The following is a 19,849-nucleotide window of genomic DNA, read 5'->3' as shown; positions in this document are numbered from 1 at the left end:
AAATTTATTTGGAAATGCAAAGAACATTGAATAGCTAAAGCAATGTTGAAAAGGAAGAACCAAGTTGAAAGACTTATATTACCTGATTGCAAGACTGACTATAAAGTAACAATGGTATTGGCATAAGGATAGATCAGTGGAACAGAACACTGCAGAAATAATTAATTTTTGACAAAGGTGCCAATGTCATTCAATAATCTTTTCAACAAGTGGTGCTGCAACAACTGGATATTTCAGTGGAAAAATATGAACCGCGACCCTTACTTCACATTATACACAAAAATTAACTCAAAATGGATCATAGCCCCAAATAAAAAAGTTAAAATTTAAAAACTTCTACAAGAAAATATAGGAAAAAAATCTTCACAACATTATGGTAGGCAGTGATTTCCTAGAACATAAAAAGCACTAGCCCTAAAATAAAAATAAAAAGATAAATTGGATTTCATCAAAGTTAAAATTTCTTCTCTCTGAAAGATACCATTATGACTCATAAGATGATGACTTAATAAGACAAAGTAAAAATGGGCAAAAGACTTAAACAGATGTGTCACAGAAGAAGATATACAATTCCAATTTGATGGAAATATAAAATAGTATAATCACTTTGGAAAACAGTTTGGCAATTTCTTAAAAATTTCTCATACACTTACCCCAAGACCCAGCAATTCCACTTCTAGCTGTTTATCAGGAAAAATGAAAGCCTATGTCCACCCAAAGACAAAAATGCTCATGGCAGTTTTATTCATAATAGCCCCAAATTGGACACAATACAAATGTCTAATGCATCTGTCAGGGGTCGATCAAAATATAGAAACCACACAGTAATTTGAACAAGGAAATTTTATTTTTTTTACAATGGTGTGTTAGTTTCTGCTTTATAACAAAGTGAATCAGCTATACATATACATATGTCTCCTCCCTCTTGCGTCTCCCTCCCACCCTCCCTATCCACCCCTCTAGGTGGTCACAAAGCACTGAGCTGATCTCCCTGTGCTATGCGGCTGCTTCCCATTAGCTATCTATTTTACATTTGGTAGTGTATATATGTCCATGCCACCCTCTCACTTCGTCCCAGCTTACCCTTCCCACTCCCTGTGTCCTCAAGTCCATTCTCTACGTCTGCGTCTTTATTCCTGTCCTGCCCCTACGTTCTTCAGAACCATCTTTTTTTTAGATTCCATATATATGTTGTTAGCATACGGTATTTGTTTTTCTATTTCTGACTTACTTCACTCTGTATGACAGACTCTAGGTCCATCCACCTCACTACAAATAACTCAATTTCATTTCTTTTTATGGCTGAGTAATATTCCATTTTATATATGTACCACATCTTCTTTATCCATACATCTGCCAATGGACACTTAGGTTGCTTCCATGTCCTGGCTATTGTAAATAGAGCTGCAATGAACATTGTGGTACATGACTCTTTTTGAATTATGGTTTTCTCAGGGTATATGCCCAGTAATGGGATTGCTGGGTCATATGGTAGTTCTATTTTTAGTTTTTTAAGGACCCTCCATACTGTTCTCCATAGTGGCTGTATCAATTTACATTCCCACCAACAGTGCAAGAGGGTTCCCTTTTCTCCACACCCTCTCCAGCATTTATTGTTTGTAGACTTTTTTTTTTTTTTTTTCAAACATCTTTATTGAAGTATAATTGCCTTACAATAGTGTGTTAGCATCTGCTTTATAACAAAGTGAATCTGTTATACATATACAATATGTTCCCATTTCTCTTCCCTCTTGCATCTCCCTCCCTCCCACCCTCCCCATCCCACCCCTCTAGGTGGTCACAAAGCACCGAGCTGATCTCCCTGTGCTATGCGGCTGCTTCCCACTAGCTATCTATTTTACATTTGGTAGTGTATATATGTCCATGACACTCTCTTACCCTGTCACATCTCACCCCACCCCCTCCCCATATCCTCAAGTCCATTCTCTAGTAGGTCTGTGTCTTTATTCCCGTCTTGCCACTAGGTTCTTCATGGCCTTTTTTTTTTCCCTTAGATTCCATATATATGTGTTAGCATACTGTATTTGTTTTTCTCTTTCTGACTTACTTCACTCTGTATGACAGACTCTAACTGCATCCACCTCATTACAAATACCTCCATTTCATTTCTTTTTATGGCTGAGTAATATTCCATTGTATATATGTGCCACATCTTCTTTATCCATTCATCTGTTGATGGACATTTAGGTTGCTTCCATGTCCTGGCTATTGTAAATAGAGCTGCAATGAACATTTTGGTACATGACTCTTTTTGACCTATGGTTTTCTCAGGGTATATGCCCAGTAATGGGATTGCTGGGTCATATGGTAGTTCTATTTTTAGTTTTTTAAGGACCCTCCATACTGTTCTCCATAGTGGCTGTATCAATTTACATTCCCACCAACAGTGCAAGAGGGTTCCCTTTTCTCCACACCCTCTCCAGCATTTATTGTTTGTAGACTTTTGATGATGGCCATTCTGACTGGTGTGAGGTGATACCTCATTGTAGTTTTGATTTGCATTTCTCTAACGATTAGTGATGTTGAGCGTCCTTTCATGTGTTTGTTGGCAATCTGTATATCTTCTTTGGAGAAATGTCTGTTTAAGTCTTCTGCCCATTTTTGGATTGGGTTTTTGTCTTTTTTTGATATGGAGCTGCATGAGCTGTTTGTAAATTTTGGAGATTAATCCTTTGTCAGTTGCTTCATTGGCAAACATTTTCTCCCATTCTGAGGGTTGTCTTTTCATCTTGTTTATGTTTTCCTTTGCTGTGCAAAAGCTTTTAAGTTTCATTAGGTCCCATTTGTTAATTTTTGTTTTTATTTCCATTTCTCTAGGAGGTGGGTCAAAAAGGATCTTGCTGTGATTTATGTCATAGAGTGTTCTGCCTATGTTTTCCTCTAAGAGTTTTATAGTGTCTGGCCTTATATTTAGGTCTTTAATCCATTTTGAGTTTATTTTTGTGTATGGTGTTAGGGAGTGTTCTAATTTCATTCTTTTACATGTAGCTGTCCAGTGAACAAGGAAATTTTAATGTTAAAAATTATTAACTCTACCACTGTAGAAGGTTTAAAGAGAAATCTATAGAATATTCTAAAGCTGAGGGAGTGTCCAAGGGAAGAACAAATTGGAAGGGGCCCTATCCTTCAATCAGGAATTCAAACCTTGTTGAAAAATTTGTAATGCGATGTGAGGTGCCCCGGGAGCCCAAGCCAGGCCTGGTCCATAGCCTCCAGGCAATTAGGAAACATCCCTCTGGGGTACTGGCTGGCAGGGAGCACCTTGGGAGAGTCTGAGTCAGGAACCTACTTGCAGGCTGAGTGATGAAGTCCTAGGATGTGTGTGCCCATGTCTGGAGGGGCACTGGAAACAGCCTTCCAGGGAGCTGGTGGTGGAGGCTGGCAGGTTGGTGCACCGGGAAATCAGAGGCCTGCTCATCAGCAGGATGGTGCCTGAGGTGCATAGAGTCCGCCACGGGACGCTCCAGAGAGGTGGACACGGGGCTAGGCCTGGGGCTGTGAGCTCACAGGCATGTTCTGGACACACAGCTGGGACATAACATTAATGGATGCTCCCATGGACATGCCTCTGGCAGCAGTGCACGTGGAGGTAGAGAAGCAAACAGAAGCACACTGGATCCCGGAAAAGTTTCTTCTTCCTGCAGTGTCCCTCCACAGCTCCATCTACTGACACAGCTTAATATTGGACTCACTGCAAAGGAGAAACGCGAAAAGGGAGCTCTCCAACTATCCCAGAGCAGGTATTGACGGGTAGGTTTGGAGTTGACAGGCAGCAAATTGACAACTGTTGCAACAGGTGCAATAGAAAAGTAATTTGTGGAAGATTAGTGTAATGGGATACCACTCAGCACTAAATAGAATGAACTACTGATATAGGCAACAGCACAGACGTATGGCAAAAACGGCACGTTGAACGAAAGAAACCAGACACAAGAGTAAATACTGTCATATGAAATTCTAGACCACATCAGACTCATTTATAGGGAAAAATGTCAATCAGTGTTGCCTGAGGATTTGGGGTGGATGGTATTGACTGCAAAGGATCACAGAGGAATTTGGGGGAGATGATAGAAACATTCTAAATGTATCTGGATTGCGGTAGTGGTTACATAGGTGTATGTATTTATCAAAATGCATCCAACTGTACCCTTAAAATAGATGTTTTGTTCTGATCACCACAGTGAGTTTAATGAGCACTCATCATCTCATATAGATACAAAAATAAAAGAAAAAGAAAAAAATATTTTTTCCCCATGATGAGAACTCAGGATTTGCTCTTGTAACAACTTTTATATGTAACATACACCAGCGTTGATTATATTAATCATGTTGAGGATGCATTTTATTTTATGTAAATTATACCTCAGTAGTGTATATTTTAAAAATATCATCTATAAATCAGATACCTGTGCTTGTGTAGGATGTAGAACACCATTGCCTTCCAAACCCTGCTACCTTGTAAATTCCAGGATAAAGGCCTTTTGAGAAAATCACAGCTTTGATCCAAACACTGGAAACCTCCCTCTTCCTGCAGGAGGTGGATTCTCAGAGCGGAAAAGCCTTAGAGGTCATAGAGGATTATTCTGGATTATTCCTGGGAAACAGACGAGATGGTGGGCCTGGAAGGAAGTTGCCCAGGAAAGTCCAATCATGTTCTCTCTGGGGGATAAGCCCCTGCATTCTTCTCTAGCTCAGCCATCACTGGTCCTGCATCTTTCATGGTTTGGTCATAAGCACAGGTGATGTGAGGGGACAATGACAAAGGGAGATGCCCTTCAAGACTGGCCAGCCCACCAGGCAGGGATAAGGGATGCAGGAGGCGCAACTTGCCTAAAGAAAAGGAACTCACTAAAGATCCTGACAGCGTCTGAAAGTGGGAGGCATCATGGATTGACATATAACAGTAACAACTGTGAATGGTAACACTAACAATTATGAGAACAAATTGTAAAGAAGTTGCAGAAGTCTGGCATGCAGCTCCTTTATAAATGAGGCCTAATGATAGGTAGTGACCCAGTAGCTAATGTTTGCTGGTGCTGGTGGTCGAGTGGAGAGCCCACAGTCTTGATTTGTATGTGTGTAGTTGCCTCAAAACTCCACAAATCTGTAAAATATAGGCTGGTTATAAAAGTCTTCACCTCAGCAAAACCAAAAGAAATCTTGTGAGTTTGAGAATTTCAGTTCCTAGGTCTCAGGCATATCAATGGCCCAGAGGGGGTTTACTGAACTTGCCTTACAAATATATGTATACAATGAACAATTTCTCCTCCTAACAAGAACACTTAATGTGAATAACAGAAGATTGACTAGAGCACCTTTTAACTCAGTGCTCCTAGTGCTGGGCACCCATCCCAGCGAGCTCCCACATGGCATCAAAATTGGGCATGACCCCGATGTTCATAGCAGCACTATTCACAAATAGCCAAGACATGGAAACAACCTAAATGTCCATCGACAAATGAATGGATAAAGAAGATGTGGTACATATATACAATGGAATATTACTCAGCCATAAAAAAGAATGAAATAATGCCACTTGTAGCAACATGGATGGACCTAAAGATTATCATACTAAGTGAAGTAAGAAAGACAAATATCATATGATATCACTTATATGTGGAATTTAAAATATGACAAAAATGAACTTATCTATGAAACAGAAACAGACTCACAGACATAGAGAATAAACATGTGGTTGCCAAGGGGGAGGAGAAGTGGGGGAGGGATGGAGTGGGAGTTGGGGGTTAGCAGATGCAAACTAGTATATATAGAATGGATAAATAACAAGGTCCTACTGTATAGCACAGGGAACTATATTCAATATCCTGAGATAAACCATAATGGAAAAGAACATAAAAAAGAATGTATATATATGTATAACTGAATCACTTTGCTGTACAGCGGAAATTAACACTACATTGTAAATCAACTATACTTCAATAAAAAAAGAAAGAAAAAAGTGAGCGTGTGTAAGGATGGTCGTTTTGGAATTGTCCGCCATGGTGGAGAGTTAGAGGTAATCTAGGTATCCATTTGTCTGGGGAAATGGATGAGTATAACATGGAGGAGACACTCAGCGGGATACAGTGCAGAAGTTAGAAGCACAGATGACATACACACACATAGATAGATCTTAGAAATAGAGTGCTGGGTGAAAAGGCAGTAAACAGAATAAAGTCTAGCATATAATACCATGTATGAAAATTAAAAGTACAGCTCAGGGGGCTTCCCTGGTGGCGCAGTGGTTGAGAGTCCGCCTGCCAATGCAGGGGACACGGGTTCGAGCCCTGGTCTGGGAAGATCCCACATGCCGCGGGGCAACTGAGCCCGTGAGCCACAACTACTGAGCTTGCGCGTCTGGAGCCTGTGCTCGGCAACAAGAGAGGCCACGATAGTGAGAGGCCCGCGCACTGCGATGAAGAGTGGCCCCCGATTGCCGCAACTAGAGAAAGCCCTCGCACAGAGGCGAAGACCCAACACAGCCAAAAATAAATAAATTAATAATAATAAAAAAAAAAGTACAGCTCACAGGGACTTCCCTGGCAGTCCAGTGGTTAAGACTTTGCCTTCCAGTGCAGGGGGTATGGTTTTGATCCCTGGTTGGGGAGCTAAGATCCTACATGCCTACAGCCAAATACCCAAGACAAAACAGAAGCAATACTATAACAAATTCAACAAAGACTTTAAAAAATGGTCTGCATCAAAAAAATCTTTAAAAAAAAAGTACAGCTCACAAAATAATACCACATATTTTGCAAGAATACACACACATACACGTCAAAATATTTTGAGAGTTTTTTTTTTTTTAAATAAGGGGAGTAGAAGTGAGAAATGGGCATAAAAGGGAGTATCTAAATGAACAAGAAAGGGACCTTGCACAGGCTGATGATAAAAGCATGTTATGAACTGTGGCCAAATGGACCTCAACTGATCGACATGTTATAGAAGCAAACCGATAGCTCCAAACCAAGAGTTTTGGACTGTATAAAAGGGCCGAGAGAACACAATGTCTCAGGAGAATTCCATTCACACCATCCTCAGGCCAAAGCTGCCTCGTGCTACCGAGCTGATCTCTGTACAGGGTTATGGCGACTGGGAACTGTTAGCACAGGACAGCGTGTGTCTGCGTGTGTATCAGTGTCCGTGACATCGGTGTTGAGATGCACATGGGTTAGAATTCAGAGTCCACTTGCAGTTTTCCCTAAGCTTTACTCCCTGTGGAGTCTCTTATATAAAAATAATACGATCTCCATTTACATTTGATGTAAGGAATGGGAATGGAGACATACGCTAAACTCAGGCAGCAAGATAACCAAGACATGGGAGCAGCTGAGAACCCCATCTTGAGAAAGAGACCCTTACCTGAGGGAGGTGCCCCTCCAGGTTGTATGCCTGCTGGTCATCTTCCAGTATCCCCCATGTCCACCAGGTCACCAGGATGCTGCGTACCACATTCCCAGGAGTTCTGTGATGGGCAAGGTGCCCCACTGGTAGGGACACAAGGCCCCATGATGGAATCATCAGGCCTGGTGAGGGCTGGTTGGGGTAGATGTCCTAGCAGGAGCAGGGGGTGCTTATCTGGGCCCAAGGCCCATGCAGGTTGGGGAAGAAGCAGGGTGCGGAGGAGGGGCAGGGGTCAAGGGAGGAGTGTGGGAGAAGAGGGGAGCAAGGCGGAAGGGGCGGCGAATGAAAGGGAGAGGGAGAGGAGGAAGGCAGGTGGTAGGAGGAGCAGGGCGACAGGCCAGGGTAGAGGTGACCCAGGCAGGGAGGTGGGAAGGGGCAAAACTGGTAAGAGGAGGGAGACAGTCTGGGCATGTGGTAGGAAGAGGACCAGTTTGGTCTGAGTAGCTGGTGACTGAGGCAGGCACAGGGTGAAGAGACAGGGAAGTCTTAGGGACAAGAGTCAGGACAGGAGGAAGGAAGTGAGCTGAAAGCGGAGCTGGGGCAAGAGGAGAAGGATGAGGAAGAGGAGGTTGAACAGGAATGAGACAGGGCAGCTTCTTCTTCATGGCTCTCCGCTGAGAAGTGATGGGCCCAGTGTTCTGCATTCTTTCTTTGCTTGATGCCATTATGACTCAGATTCCATCAACAGAGAGTCCAAAATTCTCTGACATTTTGACTTGGAAGATACCTTTGAGATCCATGAGTACAGCTTTCTCCATCTTATAAATTAAGAAACAAAGGCCCAGAGGGTTGTCCAAATTCACCCAACAGTTAGTTAGGGGCATAGTTTGGGTAGAATCCAATCCAGAGCTCATAAAAACAATCCCAGGATGACCAGGGAGTGGGTCAAAGTGCAGGGCTCTCCAGCGTGTGGAGGGGGCCCCTCTGGTCATTAGCGCTCACCCTGGATAGAGGCAATGGAGGTGCCCACTCTCCATCCTTGAAAGGCACCTTCTATCCCTGTCTAGCCATCGTCAGAACCTGCAAGAAGCCTCTTATCTTCCCACCATTGAAAAGCCCGCTGCATATGCACAGAAAAGGACTGAACATGAAGGAAACACTAATGCTGACCGGTTCACCAAGCAATAACTGAGCTCAAACGGCACTGGGGTATGGGCACTGGGGGAAGAAGGACCTGTAGCAGGGGGATGGGGACGGGTCAAGGAGGATTTAGAGCCTCCCTCTAGTCATTGCATTAGACGCTCCCACACGTTTCTCACTGTTTGTCTCATTAGACGTTCACCAGACAGGGATGTTACCTCCATTTTAAGGAAGAAGAAACTATGCCCAGAGAGGCAAAGACACTTGCCCAGGGCACACAGCCTTGAGTAGCAATACCAAGGCCAGAATCCTGGCACCTGGTTCTGTGCTCTTTCCATTAAACGACTACACTGGGAAGTGGGATGGGAGCACAAGGGGACAAGCCCCCACACCAGAATGAGAATTTGGTTGAGTTTAGAATTTTAGGTTCCATGTTATTTTCTCTCAGAAATTTGAAGCTATTGCTTCACTGTATTTTTAGAATGAGTATTGTAAATTTTCATCTGAACTCTGAAGTCAACATGATGCATACTCCATTGATAGGGAATCTGTTTTCTTTGTGCTTTTAAGATTTTTTTCTTAATCCTTGGTTTCTGAAATTTCATTACAATATCCCTTTTTCAGTTTATTCTGCCAAGTCCTTGGTGAGGCCTTTCCATTTGAGGGTTTCATGAGTTCTGGGAAATCCCTTTGAGAATTGCTTGAGAGGTCTCTCTTCTCCAGTATCTTCTCTTCTTCTGGAATTCTCATTTGATGGATGTTGAAACTTCTGGACCTGTCTCTTAACTTTTCTTTAAAACATTTTATATCTTTGTGTTTGGGGGATATCTTTTGAAAGAATTCCTCAGCTTAATCTTCCAGCTCACTGATCTCATCTTCACCTGCATCCATGCTGCTATAGGGTCTCTTCTAGTGAATATTTTATTTCAGATTAAGTTTTTGATCTCCAAGCTCTTTAGCTGATTAATGTCTATGATGCTATAACCTCTTTCATCTCTGAGAAGACTAATTTTTCTGAAGTCCTATTCTGCTTGCTCTGTTTCCTTGGGCTCTTCTGTCTCTGTTGTGTCTCTCTCGTCTATGATTTTAGAATTCATTAAATGTTTAGGATTCTTGTGCACTCATTTTTGTCACTGACATGTCCTGTTAACTAACCTAGTTATGGTTTTCAGGGATTCCTAACAGTTTCTGGTCCACTGGAAGAAACGCTTGTTGGTTACTAGCATTGTAATAGATTTATTAAAATATTTTTTCTTTCTTTTCTATGATTCAGGGCAGAAGAGGGAAGCTATAGTATTATTAAGCCTCCCACCTGGGACCAGAACTTCTGCTTTATCAGTGTATTCTGTGCTGTTACCTTATATATGTATGTATATGTGTGTGCATGCACCTTTCCCTGAACTCTTAATAGGCTGTATTAATTAGCATTCTCCAGAGAAACAGAACCAATAGGAGACATAGATAGATATGGATATAGATAGATATAGATTATATAAATTTATGTTAATTATATTATAATAATATATTAGTGATAATATATTATTATAGTATATGTATAGTCATAATATATTATATATTTAGATAACATTTATAACATGTTTAATTAAAATAATATATTAATGTGATACTTACTATATAGGAATTTATTATAAGGAGTTGGTTCATACAATTATGGAGGCTGGCAAATCCAAAAACTGCAGTGTGGGCCCACAGGCTGGAGACCCAGGCAAGCTGATGTTCTAGTTTGAGTCTGGAGGCCATTTGCTGGAGAATTCTCTCTTGCCTGGAGGAGGCCAGTCTTCTGTTCCATTCAGACCTTCAGCTGATAAGTTGAGGCCCATTCACACTATGGAGGGCCATCTGCTTTAACAAAAGTCCACCTATTTAAATGCTAACCTCACCCCAAAACACCCTCACAGAATAATGTCCTTGTTGATTGTTAGGACCTTTATATATAATCCAGTTATTAATCCTTTGTCGGTTTTAGATGTTGCACCTATTTCTTTACAGTCTGTCATTTGCCTTTTAGTTTATGGAATCTTCTGTAAAGACATTTTCATTTTTGTGTAGTTAGGCTTGCCTAAGTCTTACTTCATGATTTGTGTTTACCTCAGGAAAACCTGACAACCACTAGGTTACAACAAAAATGTTCTCCTTTGGTTCCCCTAAAATGTTTACATTTAGCTCTTTAAGGCAGTAGAAGTAGAGGTTAGGAACCTGGATGCTGAAAGAGACTGCTTGGGTTGGAATCATGGCTCCCATTATGAGTATGCTGAAATAAAATTAGTTTCATATGAATTTTGCCTACTTAATCAACAAATATCTTTTAAGCACATATTTGATGCCAGACACTGTTTATATAATACAGCAGTAAACAAAACAAAAACCCTTACCATTATGGAACTGACACTCTAGTGGATAACAAGCTAACATTTACTGAGCCCTCACTACGTCACTCACTTTACTAAATCATTTAATCCTCATAACAACCTTATAAGGTAGGTACTATTATTATTCCCATTTTTCCGATGAGGAAGAGGAGGCATGGAGAGGTTAAATGACACCTCCCCACCCCCACCCCAAGGCCACACAACCAGTAAGTGGCAGGGTCAGGGTTTGAACTTGGGCGTCCCATCTCCAGAGCATGCGCTTCAAGCCCTCACAACACTATGCTGTCTTCTTCCGTTGTCCAGAGGCGACATCTGTGAGGGTTAGGCTCGTTTCATACGGCCAAATAGCTTTCAAAAAAGGCAATGCCAGTTTAGGATTCCATCAATCCTTCACTCATGCTAGCAATTTTTATTTAGCAACTCCTATGCTGGCATTCAGTGAGGGACAAGACAGACACAATCTGTTGTCACAAAGTGATTACCATATAATGGGGACACAAATAAACAAAAGGTCCTTAGGAAACATGTGCCCAGTGCTGACAGAGGAGACACTGTCAAGCACTAGGAGCGTACCTGTGTCAGACTTGGTGGTTCAGGAAAGAGAGAGCAAACTTCTCAAGTGAGCTTGTAAGAAGAATGGCATCGCGCGGGTCACGTGGCTGGGGAGGAGCCTATGCGTGAGTAGGGGCTGGGAAGAAGAATTAGCTGCGCCAGTGGGGTGGGGTTATTATGGCAGCAAGGTCGGTGAAAGGAAATAATAACGAAGACCTGGTGGCGAGAGAGAGCAATGGAGGTTTAATTGAGTTTACAAGCTCCTTACAAGCGGAGTTTTAGGGAGTTTCTGCAAGAGATGATGCAGCAGTCCCTTCTAGAAAGGCTTGGTAAGCCACCGGAAAGAGAATGGACTTCATTCTATGAAAGGTGGGGAGGCTCCGAAGGCTATTAAGAAAGAGAAAGACATTTCTTTTTTCTTAATTAATTAATTAATTTATTTTTGGCTGTGTTGCGTCTTTGTTGCTGCGCGCGGCGAGCGGGGGCTGCTCTTCGTTGCGGAGCGCGGGCTTCTCATTGCAGTGGCTTCTCGTTACAGAGCACGGGCTCCAGGCGTGCGGGCTTCAGTAGTTGTGGCGCACAGGCTTAGTTTCTCCGCGGCATGTGGGATCTTCCCGGATCAGGGCTCGAATCGGTGTCCCCTGCCTTGGCTGGCAGATTGTTAAGCACTGCGCCACCAGGGAAGCCCGAGAAAGACATATTTAGAATCATGTTTTAGGGACTTCCCTGGCGTTCCAGTGGTTAAGAATCCGCCTTCCAATGAAGGGGACGTGGGTTCGATCCCTGGTCAGGGAACTAAGATCCCACATGCCACAGGGCAACTAAGCCCACACGCTGCAGCTACTGAGCCTGCACGCTCTAGAGCCCACGCGCCACAACTAGAAAGAAGCCTGCGTGCTGCAACGAAAGATCCCTCATGCTGCAACGAAGATCCCGTGTGCCTCAACTAAGACCCGATGCAGCCAAAATAAAATTAAAAAAGAAAAAATACCAGAAACATGTTTTAGAAACACTACTTTGACTCCAGTGTGTGAAATAAAGTGACCGAGGAAGCAAATTCAGTGAAGAAGCTATTGCACTGAATCAGGAGAGAAAAGTTGTAGAGTGGCCTCAACTTGGCCAGGGCATAGGGATAGTGTGGGCAATTTGAGATGAATTAAGGAGGCAGAATGGGCAGAACTTGCTGGCTCACTGGAGCGAGATATGGGGAGAAGTAAGCTTAACACTCAAGTTTCTGGTTTAGGAAACAGGGTGGATGGGGAATACTGGAAGAGCAGGCTTGTTTCGGGGGAGAAGGCATGGGAAGGTGATGGGTCCTGGTTTTGACCTATTAGGAATCGTGTGCATTGCAGGACATCAGTTGGCATTTGGGTGGTCTGCCAGAAGCTCAGGAGAGAGATCTGAACTATGGTTGCCCTTTTGAGAGGATTCTGCAGAAATATAATCTTCAAAAGGTGTGTAGAGTGAGAAGGGACAGCACCTGGGACCAAGGAACAGCAGTTATGGCCCAAGACACACTGAGGTGCCCACAGAGGAGACTGGAAATGGCAGTTCGAGAGGCAGGAGGAAACCCAGAAGCAGGGGGCATCATGGAACCCACGGGAAGAGAATGTTTTAAGATGAAGGGAGCAATCAGGAGGGGAAATAAGGGCTTTCTGCATTTAGCCAGAAGATGGTGAGAGCAATTTTAATTCAGAGTCAAAATAGCTGGTCAGGGACTAGGAATAACTCCTTAGAGTACCTGCATCTCCAGCCTTTCTAAAGATGCTGAAGCAAGCTGCCTTCCCTCAAACCCACCCTACACTGGAGAATTAAGGAAAATGGGTTCAGTGGAGGAAATAATCCATTAAGCTATCCACCCTCATGGGTATGCTTTAGGAGATTTGGGGAAAAACCCATAAGTGAATCAAGGTGATTGGCTTTCCAGGGTGGTTGTAACCCAATCCCATCAAGGAACTCCCTAAAGGTGGCAATAAATAGAGCTGTGTGGAGGGAGTGGGTTCTTCCTTCCAGGGGGAGGCAGCCTGGGGCCTGAGTGAGCCCTGCTCATCAGGGAGCACCCTTCCTTGTAAGCCTTGCTCAGCACAGCTTTCTGCCTGCTCTGGTGAGTCTCAGCCTGGTAGAAGGGGCTTCCTTCCCGGCTTCCTTTTGTAAAATTATGCTCACTCTTTGCTCTCTATGCCTTAGGCATGAGGGCACCCAGAGAGGTTATCTTAAGAAATACAGCCTCTCGGCTCCTGCTGGTTTAAATGGATTTGGACTTGAATTGGAAGGTTTCCCCACTTAGGTCAGAGAGAATATGGCGGAGCAGAGGTTGTTGAAGCTACAGTGGTGGTGTTTGATCCACAGTGGGCTTTAGGAGCTGTGAGGCAGGATTGCTCTGCCTGCAAGTCAGATGCAGACGCCTGCGCTCTGGACCTCAAAATATAGGCCTGGGGAAAAAAAAGAAAAAGAAGAAGAAACAAAATATAGGCCTGGAACCTGCTAAGCTCTGTGGCCTCGATGTCTCTGCCAACAGCTGGTGTCAGGGTCTCTCCCTGTGCTCAGGCCAGGTTGGCAGGGAGGACGTGCCCCCAAGCCAAGGCCCTCCGTGCCTCTTATTTTGTGTGGAGGCAGGAGGGCAAAGCAGGATATCTGAATTCTGGGAGGTGGGACCTGGGCAGGGCGCGGGGTGTGGTGTCCACCTCCACTCCATTTTTTCACAACAAACAAACCAATCAAATAAGACCTTTCGTTCCTTCAAAAAAATAAAATAAAATTATTAAACGCCTACAGCACTGAAAGCCACAAACTCTACCCTCATGGGGCTTACAGTCTAGTGGGGAAGAGATATGATAAAATAATAAATATATAAAATATAAATTATCCAGGATATTTCACATTGACTGGTGCTCTGGAGAAAAATAAAGCAGGGGAGAAGGACAGGGGGAAACAGGGTTGTAGGGAAGGCGTTTAGGAGATGCCCGTGTCTTAGAAAACCCTTCACATCAGTAGACAGGAGCTCCTGTAATTTTAGTTGCTGAAGTACTTCGTTTTCAGGTTGTGCCACGCTTATTTATCAACCTCCCCACTTTTATGATGGTTTCCCATCTTCCCTTGTTATGAATCGTTTGACAATTGTTGTATAGCACTCTTTAGATTCTAAGACTATCTTTTAACATTTCTGAAGTCAGCATGTGCTTTATATTTCCTCGCTAGGTTCCTGGATTCCAGCAGCTGGTTTTGGTGTCCTGCTTCCCTCTTCATCCCTAGCTGGCCCACCCTCTGCACCCTCAGCTCAGGTGCACATGGCCTCCAGAGGCAGCAGACCCAAGCCCCAGAGCGTTCCCCTCAGCTTGGAGGGAATCCAACAGAACCAGCGGGTATGGCTGGTGAAGCTTCCTAAATACCTGTCACAGCAGTGGTCCGAAGCTTCTGGAAGCGGTGAAGTAGGGAAGCTGCAGATTGCCAAAAATCAAGGGAAGTCTGAAATCTCATTTATTTTGAATAAGGAACTTACAGACATTCGGGGTACAGATGGACAACCTGCCCCGGTCGTCGCTCCCAGGGAGCATCAGCTTGTCTTGCAGGGGGTCAGAGGGCAGGTCCTCACAGCGCTGACTGAGCGTGCACCGGATCAGCTCTCCCTGGAAGGAACGGTGGTACATCGGGGAGAATGCAGACCTGCTCTGAGTGAAAACTACATGAGGCTGAAGAGAAGGCAAATAGAGGAGTCTTCCAAACCTGCCAGAACTGTACAGAAACTGGAGAAGGTAGTCACGACCAATTATAAACCTGTTGCCAATCATCAGTACAATATTGAATATGAGAAGAAAAAGAAAGAAAATGGAAAGAGAGTGAAGGCTGATAAAGATCAAGTTTTAACCTTGCTTTTTGCTGCCTTTGAGAAACACCAGTATTATAACATAAAGGACTTGGTTGGCATCACTATGCAACCTGTGGTGTACCTGAAGGAAATCTTGAATGAAATCGGTGTTCGGAATGTAAAAGGGCCCCACAAAAACACATGGGAGCTAAAAGCAGAGTACCGGTATTATCTGGCAGCGGCCAAGAGTGAGTGAGACAGCCCTTTGTCAAGAAGCGCCAATATGAGTGTGACAATCTTCTGACGCTAAAAGTGATGTGAGGCTGTGCTATTATTGCTAAGAGTTAGGGTGGTTAAATATCTTTTTAAGTATTCACATTTAGATTGTAAAACAGGGAAATAAAAAAAGATGTAAACTGAGAAAATGTTGTCTGAGGACTGCCCGTCTTTGCTGCATCCCCAGAGAGCTCAGCTCCTCTCAGTCTAAAGAGAAGTGTCGGGCTTCCCTGGTGGTGCAGTGGTTGAGAATCTGCCTGCTAATGCAGGGGACACGGGTTCGAGCCCTGGTCTGGGAAGATCCCACATGCCGCGGAGCAACTAGGCCCGTGAGCCACAACTACTGAGCCTGCGCGTCTGGAGCTTGTGCTCCGCACGCAACAAGAGAGGCCATGATAGTGAGAGGCCCGCGCACCGCGATGAAGAGTGGCCCCCGCTTGCCGCAACTAGAGAAAGCCCTTGCACAGAAACGAAGACCCAAGACAGCCAAATAAATAAATAAATAAATAAATAGTAATTAAAAGGTGCTAATAATTAAAAAAAAAAAAGAGAGAGAGAGAAGTGTCATCAGAAACTGGACAGGGGTGGGGCCAGGGGTGGGCCTGGGGTGGAGGGTAGGGTTGGCTGGGGTAGGGGTGGAGGCAAGCAAATTCTACGTTCTAAAATTACCGAAGAACACAGTTTTTGAAATGTTTAAAACATATGGTCCTTTCATATGCAGAAACATCAATGAAAAAATATTTAGAGTAAGAGAGTGAGATAATTAAAACTGGCAGTTGGCAGGTAGAGGAGGATGGCCTCCGACTGATGGAGTGGAAACAGGCTGTATTAGAGATCCTTTCCTTACTTCAAGGGAGTTGTGAGTTGTATCTTAAATTTGGATCCCTGATCATTGCCTGAAACATCTTTTAAAGAGATTCCACTCTGGCAGCAAGCACTGAAATGAAAATTGACAAGAATAATGGCAACAATGACAATAATAATGGCTAACATTTATGCACTTGGTGTAAGCTAGGTGCTGTGCTTAGGACTTGATGTCATTTTTTAGATAATTTTTTTCTTTCAGCAGCTCCACGAGGGAGATGTGGAGTCTCTCTTCTGCTCTCCCACCCCATCCTTCAAAGGCTGCTGAGGGATGTGGGGTTGAGGAAGGGTTTTTATTTTTTATTTTTATTTATTTTGGCTGTGCCGGGTCTTAGTTAGACGTGGAAGTTTAGAGGCCAGAGGAGGTCTGTTTCACTGCGTTGTTTAGGGTGCTCTGCTGCACAGGGACCGGTCTCATTCCCGGAATGTGCCGCGACAAGGGGTACAAATGTTTCCTCTGGGCCAGGAGCTAGAGAGGGAATTGGCGTGCTGTTATCTAGGGTCCAACAGGGCTGTCTGGAGGGGTGGAGAGACCTTGGTCGACGTAGGCTGAGAAGTGGCATCTGATGCCAGGGTTGCGGAAGGAATCATAAGCAGACACCTAGAGCAGAGGTGCCTTCCTCTGCGTCAGGCTTACTGAAGGAGAGCTGTGTCAGTGATGGGAAACCTCCGAATAACCAGCTCAGCACCTGTGAGAGCACTGACCTTCTTCATCTACCAGAGCCAACCAGAGTGCCAGCTTACACCAGAAGGCTTGAAATCAGATCTCAAGAGTACCACTTCACATACTACTTTCCTTTCTCCTCCATCCTTACACGTTGGCGGGTCCCAAACAGTGGTTAGTGAATAGGGGAGGAGACAGCAGGAAGCGAGGAGGGAGCAGAGTGATGAAGCTGTTCCCACGTGGGGAAGGTGAGAGGGCTCAACCCTGAGTCATGTCTGGGTGTTCTTATCACCGTATCAAGACTGTTTGGGACCTAAAGTGACTGTAGCGCTATTTATTTCCTAGAGAAGAAAAGGGCGGGTCTGCCAGAGTCTCTTCCAGGGAAGGAGGTTACTCCATAAATGAATATTATAGAGATGGTAAGAAGTAAAAAGAAAATTAGTTTGATTAAGTCTTGAATGTTGCTTATTCAACTGGTAGGGGGAGTAACTCTAGTCAGGGGAGTAACGTGAAGGCAGTCAATGTTGTGTGACTTTATTCCAACAACAATCAGCTGCTGAGTACAGCTGCTGAGTACAGGCCCAGAGTCAGAGTTGGGGTTATCAAGGGTTGGAGGTTTTCTAGGTTAGTATGATGGGTGGAGAGAGGGGAGAGAGTTGAAGCTTTTTACAAAGATTTATAATGATGGAAAGGTGGAAAGTGGAGACAGGAGGGGAGAGACAGATAGTGGAAAGTAAACGGCATCAAGTCCTGGGAGACCCCAGTGGGGTTGAAGAATTATTGGAGTGTAGGTACCAGAGAACCTGAACTGGAAAGACGGGAGGTGGTGGTCAGTGATGTTAAGTAACTTCTGTGAAGTCATAAAGCCACCAAGAGGGGAGATGGTGGCCTTCCGTCAGTTAGACTGGTAGTCCCCAACTCACGCTCATTGTTTCTGTTCTATTACGACCACTTGGAATAAATCTGACCTTTCCATCTTCATAACATTCCCTCCTGGAAACTATGGTGTCAGCTTGAATGAATACTATATTTTCTACCACCAATTTTCTCCTTGTTTTCTATAGTTTTTCTAGGAAATAGCTCTTAGGTCCTCCCATACTCTCCCTTCCCACTTATGCTGAGCTAGGTCTCCATCTGTCACATACTTTCTAAATAATGTCTCTGCCTGAAACAACCAGTTTTGTTTATTCCACACCTGGTATAAAACCTTAAGTGATTCCTTATTCACTGCTTCAAGTCATAGATGTCTACCTAATTTTCTAGGCCATCCACACTTTCTTCTGCTATTACTGAGAGCCTTCCATGAAATCTGAGTTCCAGTTACTCATAGAAGATGAATAAAGGGAATCATGCTCTATGTGATCTCATTGATGTCCTCAAAAGTAACAATTCTTATTGAAGTTTCAGAATGCTCTGAGTGATGCATATAGTGCTGGCCAACCTGGGCTAGCTCCCAGAGAGGACACGCATTTCCAGTCCAACACAGAGGGGCACAAGGAGGAGGAATGAGCAGACCAGCCTTTCCCATCAGATTGCCTGGCACAGGACTTGCACTCAATGCATTCTCCTTAAATGAGTGAATGGCTTTCAATGCACGAACATTTACTAAATCTATCCATCCAATTAGACTGCTAAGGACAATTCATGGTTGAATTTAAGTCAATTTGAATAGGTAAGTGAAGCTCTGGAAATTTTAAAAGCAAGTGAGGAAAGTGGCTTCAAGGACTTTATGGCTATAGAAGGTTAACAGTATTTGGAATGAAATGAATATCAAGATCATACAAATTCATTTTGAGGATTGCAATTCATTTAACTAGAACAATATGACTAAATTAAGCAAAGCGTGGCTCTGTATCCCAAATGTAGAGAGGCGCTAACAATTATATTCAGAAATGGTAGAGAAGCAATTATACTCCAATAAAGATGTTAAAAAAAAAAAAGAAAGAAAGAACTGGTAGAGAGGGAGATTGAGAGACAGGGAGAGAGTGCCAGCTACCTGGTACTACCAAAGCTACCTGCTTTGTACTAAATTCCTCTACTTATACCATTAAAAAAAGAACTTATTTTATATATAAAATAGATAAACAACAAGGACCTACTGTGTAGCGCAGGGTAATAACTTAAAATGGAAAATAATCTGAAAATGAATATATATATTATATAATCATACAAGTAATTATATATATAATCACTTTGCTGTACACCTGAAACTAACAAAACATTGTAAATTAACTATACTTCAATTTAAGAAAAGAACTTATTCAATGCTTATTTATTTTTGTCTCCATTGAGAGTCTTTTAAATAAGTCATAGTCATACTTTTTTTTATTGAGGTGTAATTGACATATATCATTATATTAATTTTAGATATACAACATAATGATTCAATATTTGTATATACTGTAATATGATTATCACAATAAGTCTAGTTAACATCTGTCACCATACATAGTTACAAAAATAGTTTTTTCTTGTGATGAGAACTTTTAAGATTTACTGTCTTAGTAACTTTCAAATGTGCAATATAGTATTATTAACTATAGTTACCATGCTGTACATTTTATCTCCATGACTTATTTACTTTATGACTGGAAGTTGTGCCTTTTGATTCCCTTCACGCATTTCCCCCCAACCCCTCTGGCAATTACCAATCTGTTCTCTATGGTATGAACCTGTTGTTGTTGTTTTTAATATTCCACACATAAGTGAGACCATAACGTATCTTTCTCTGTCTGACTTATTTCAATTAGCAAAATACCCTCAAGATCCATCCATATTGTCACAAACAACAAG

The 19,849-nt window shown here is 43.1% G+C and overlaps 1 protein-coding gene across 1 annotated transcript; it reads left to right on the top strand.

Annotated features, from left to right (window-relative positions):
- Positions 1 to 13,477: 13,477 nt before the first annotated feature.
- Positions 13,478 to 15,508, top strand: LOC103001310 (general transcription factor IIF subunit 2-like). The gene is made up of 2 exons (XM_057533239.1): positions 13,478 to 13,551; positions 14,646 to 15,508. Exon 2 carries the CDS (start codon positions 14,735 to 14,737, stop codon positions 15,506 to 15,508), a length of 774 nt encoding a protein of 257 aa, XP_057389222.1. The 5' UTR covers positions 13,478 to 13,551; positions 14,646 to 14,734.
- Positions 15,509 to 19,849: the final 4,341 nt, after the last annotated feature.

The sequence above is a fragment of the Balaenoptera acutorostrata genome, chromosome 1 (assembly GCF_949987535.1).
Source record: "Balaenoptera acutorostrata chromosome 1, mBalAcu1.1, whole genome shotgun sequence".
Lineage (NCBI taxonomy): Eukaryota > Metazoa > Chordata > Mammalia > Artiodactyla > Balaenopteridae > Balaenoptera > Balaenoptera acutorostrata.
This window is presented reverse-complemented; position numbering and strand designations above follow the sequence as displayed.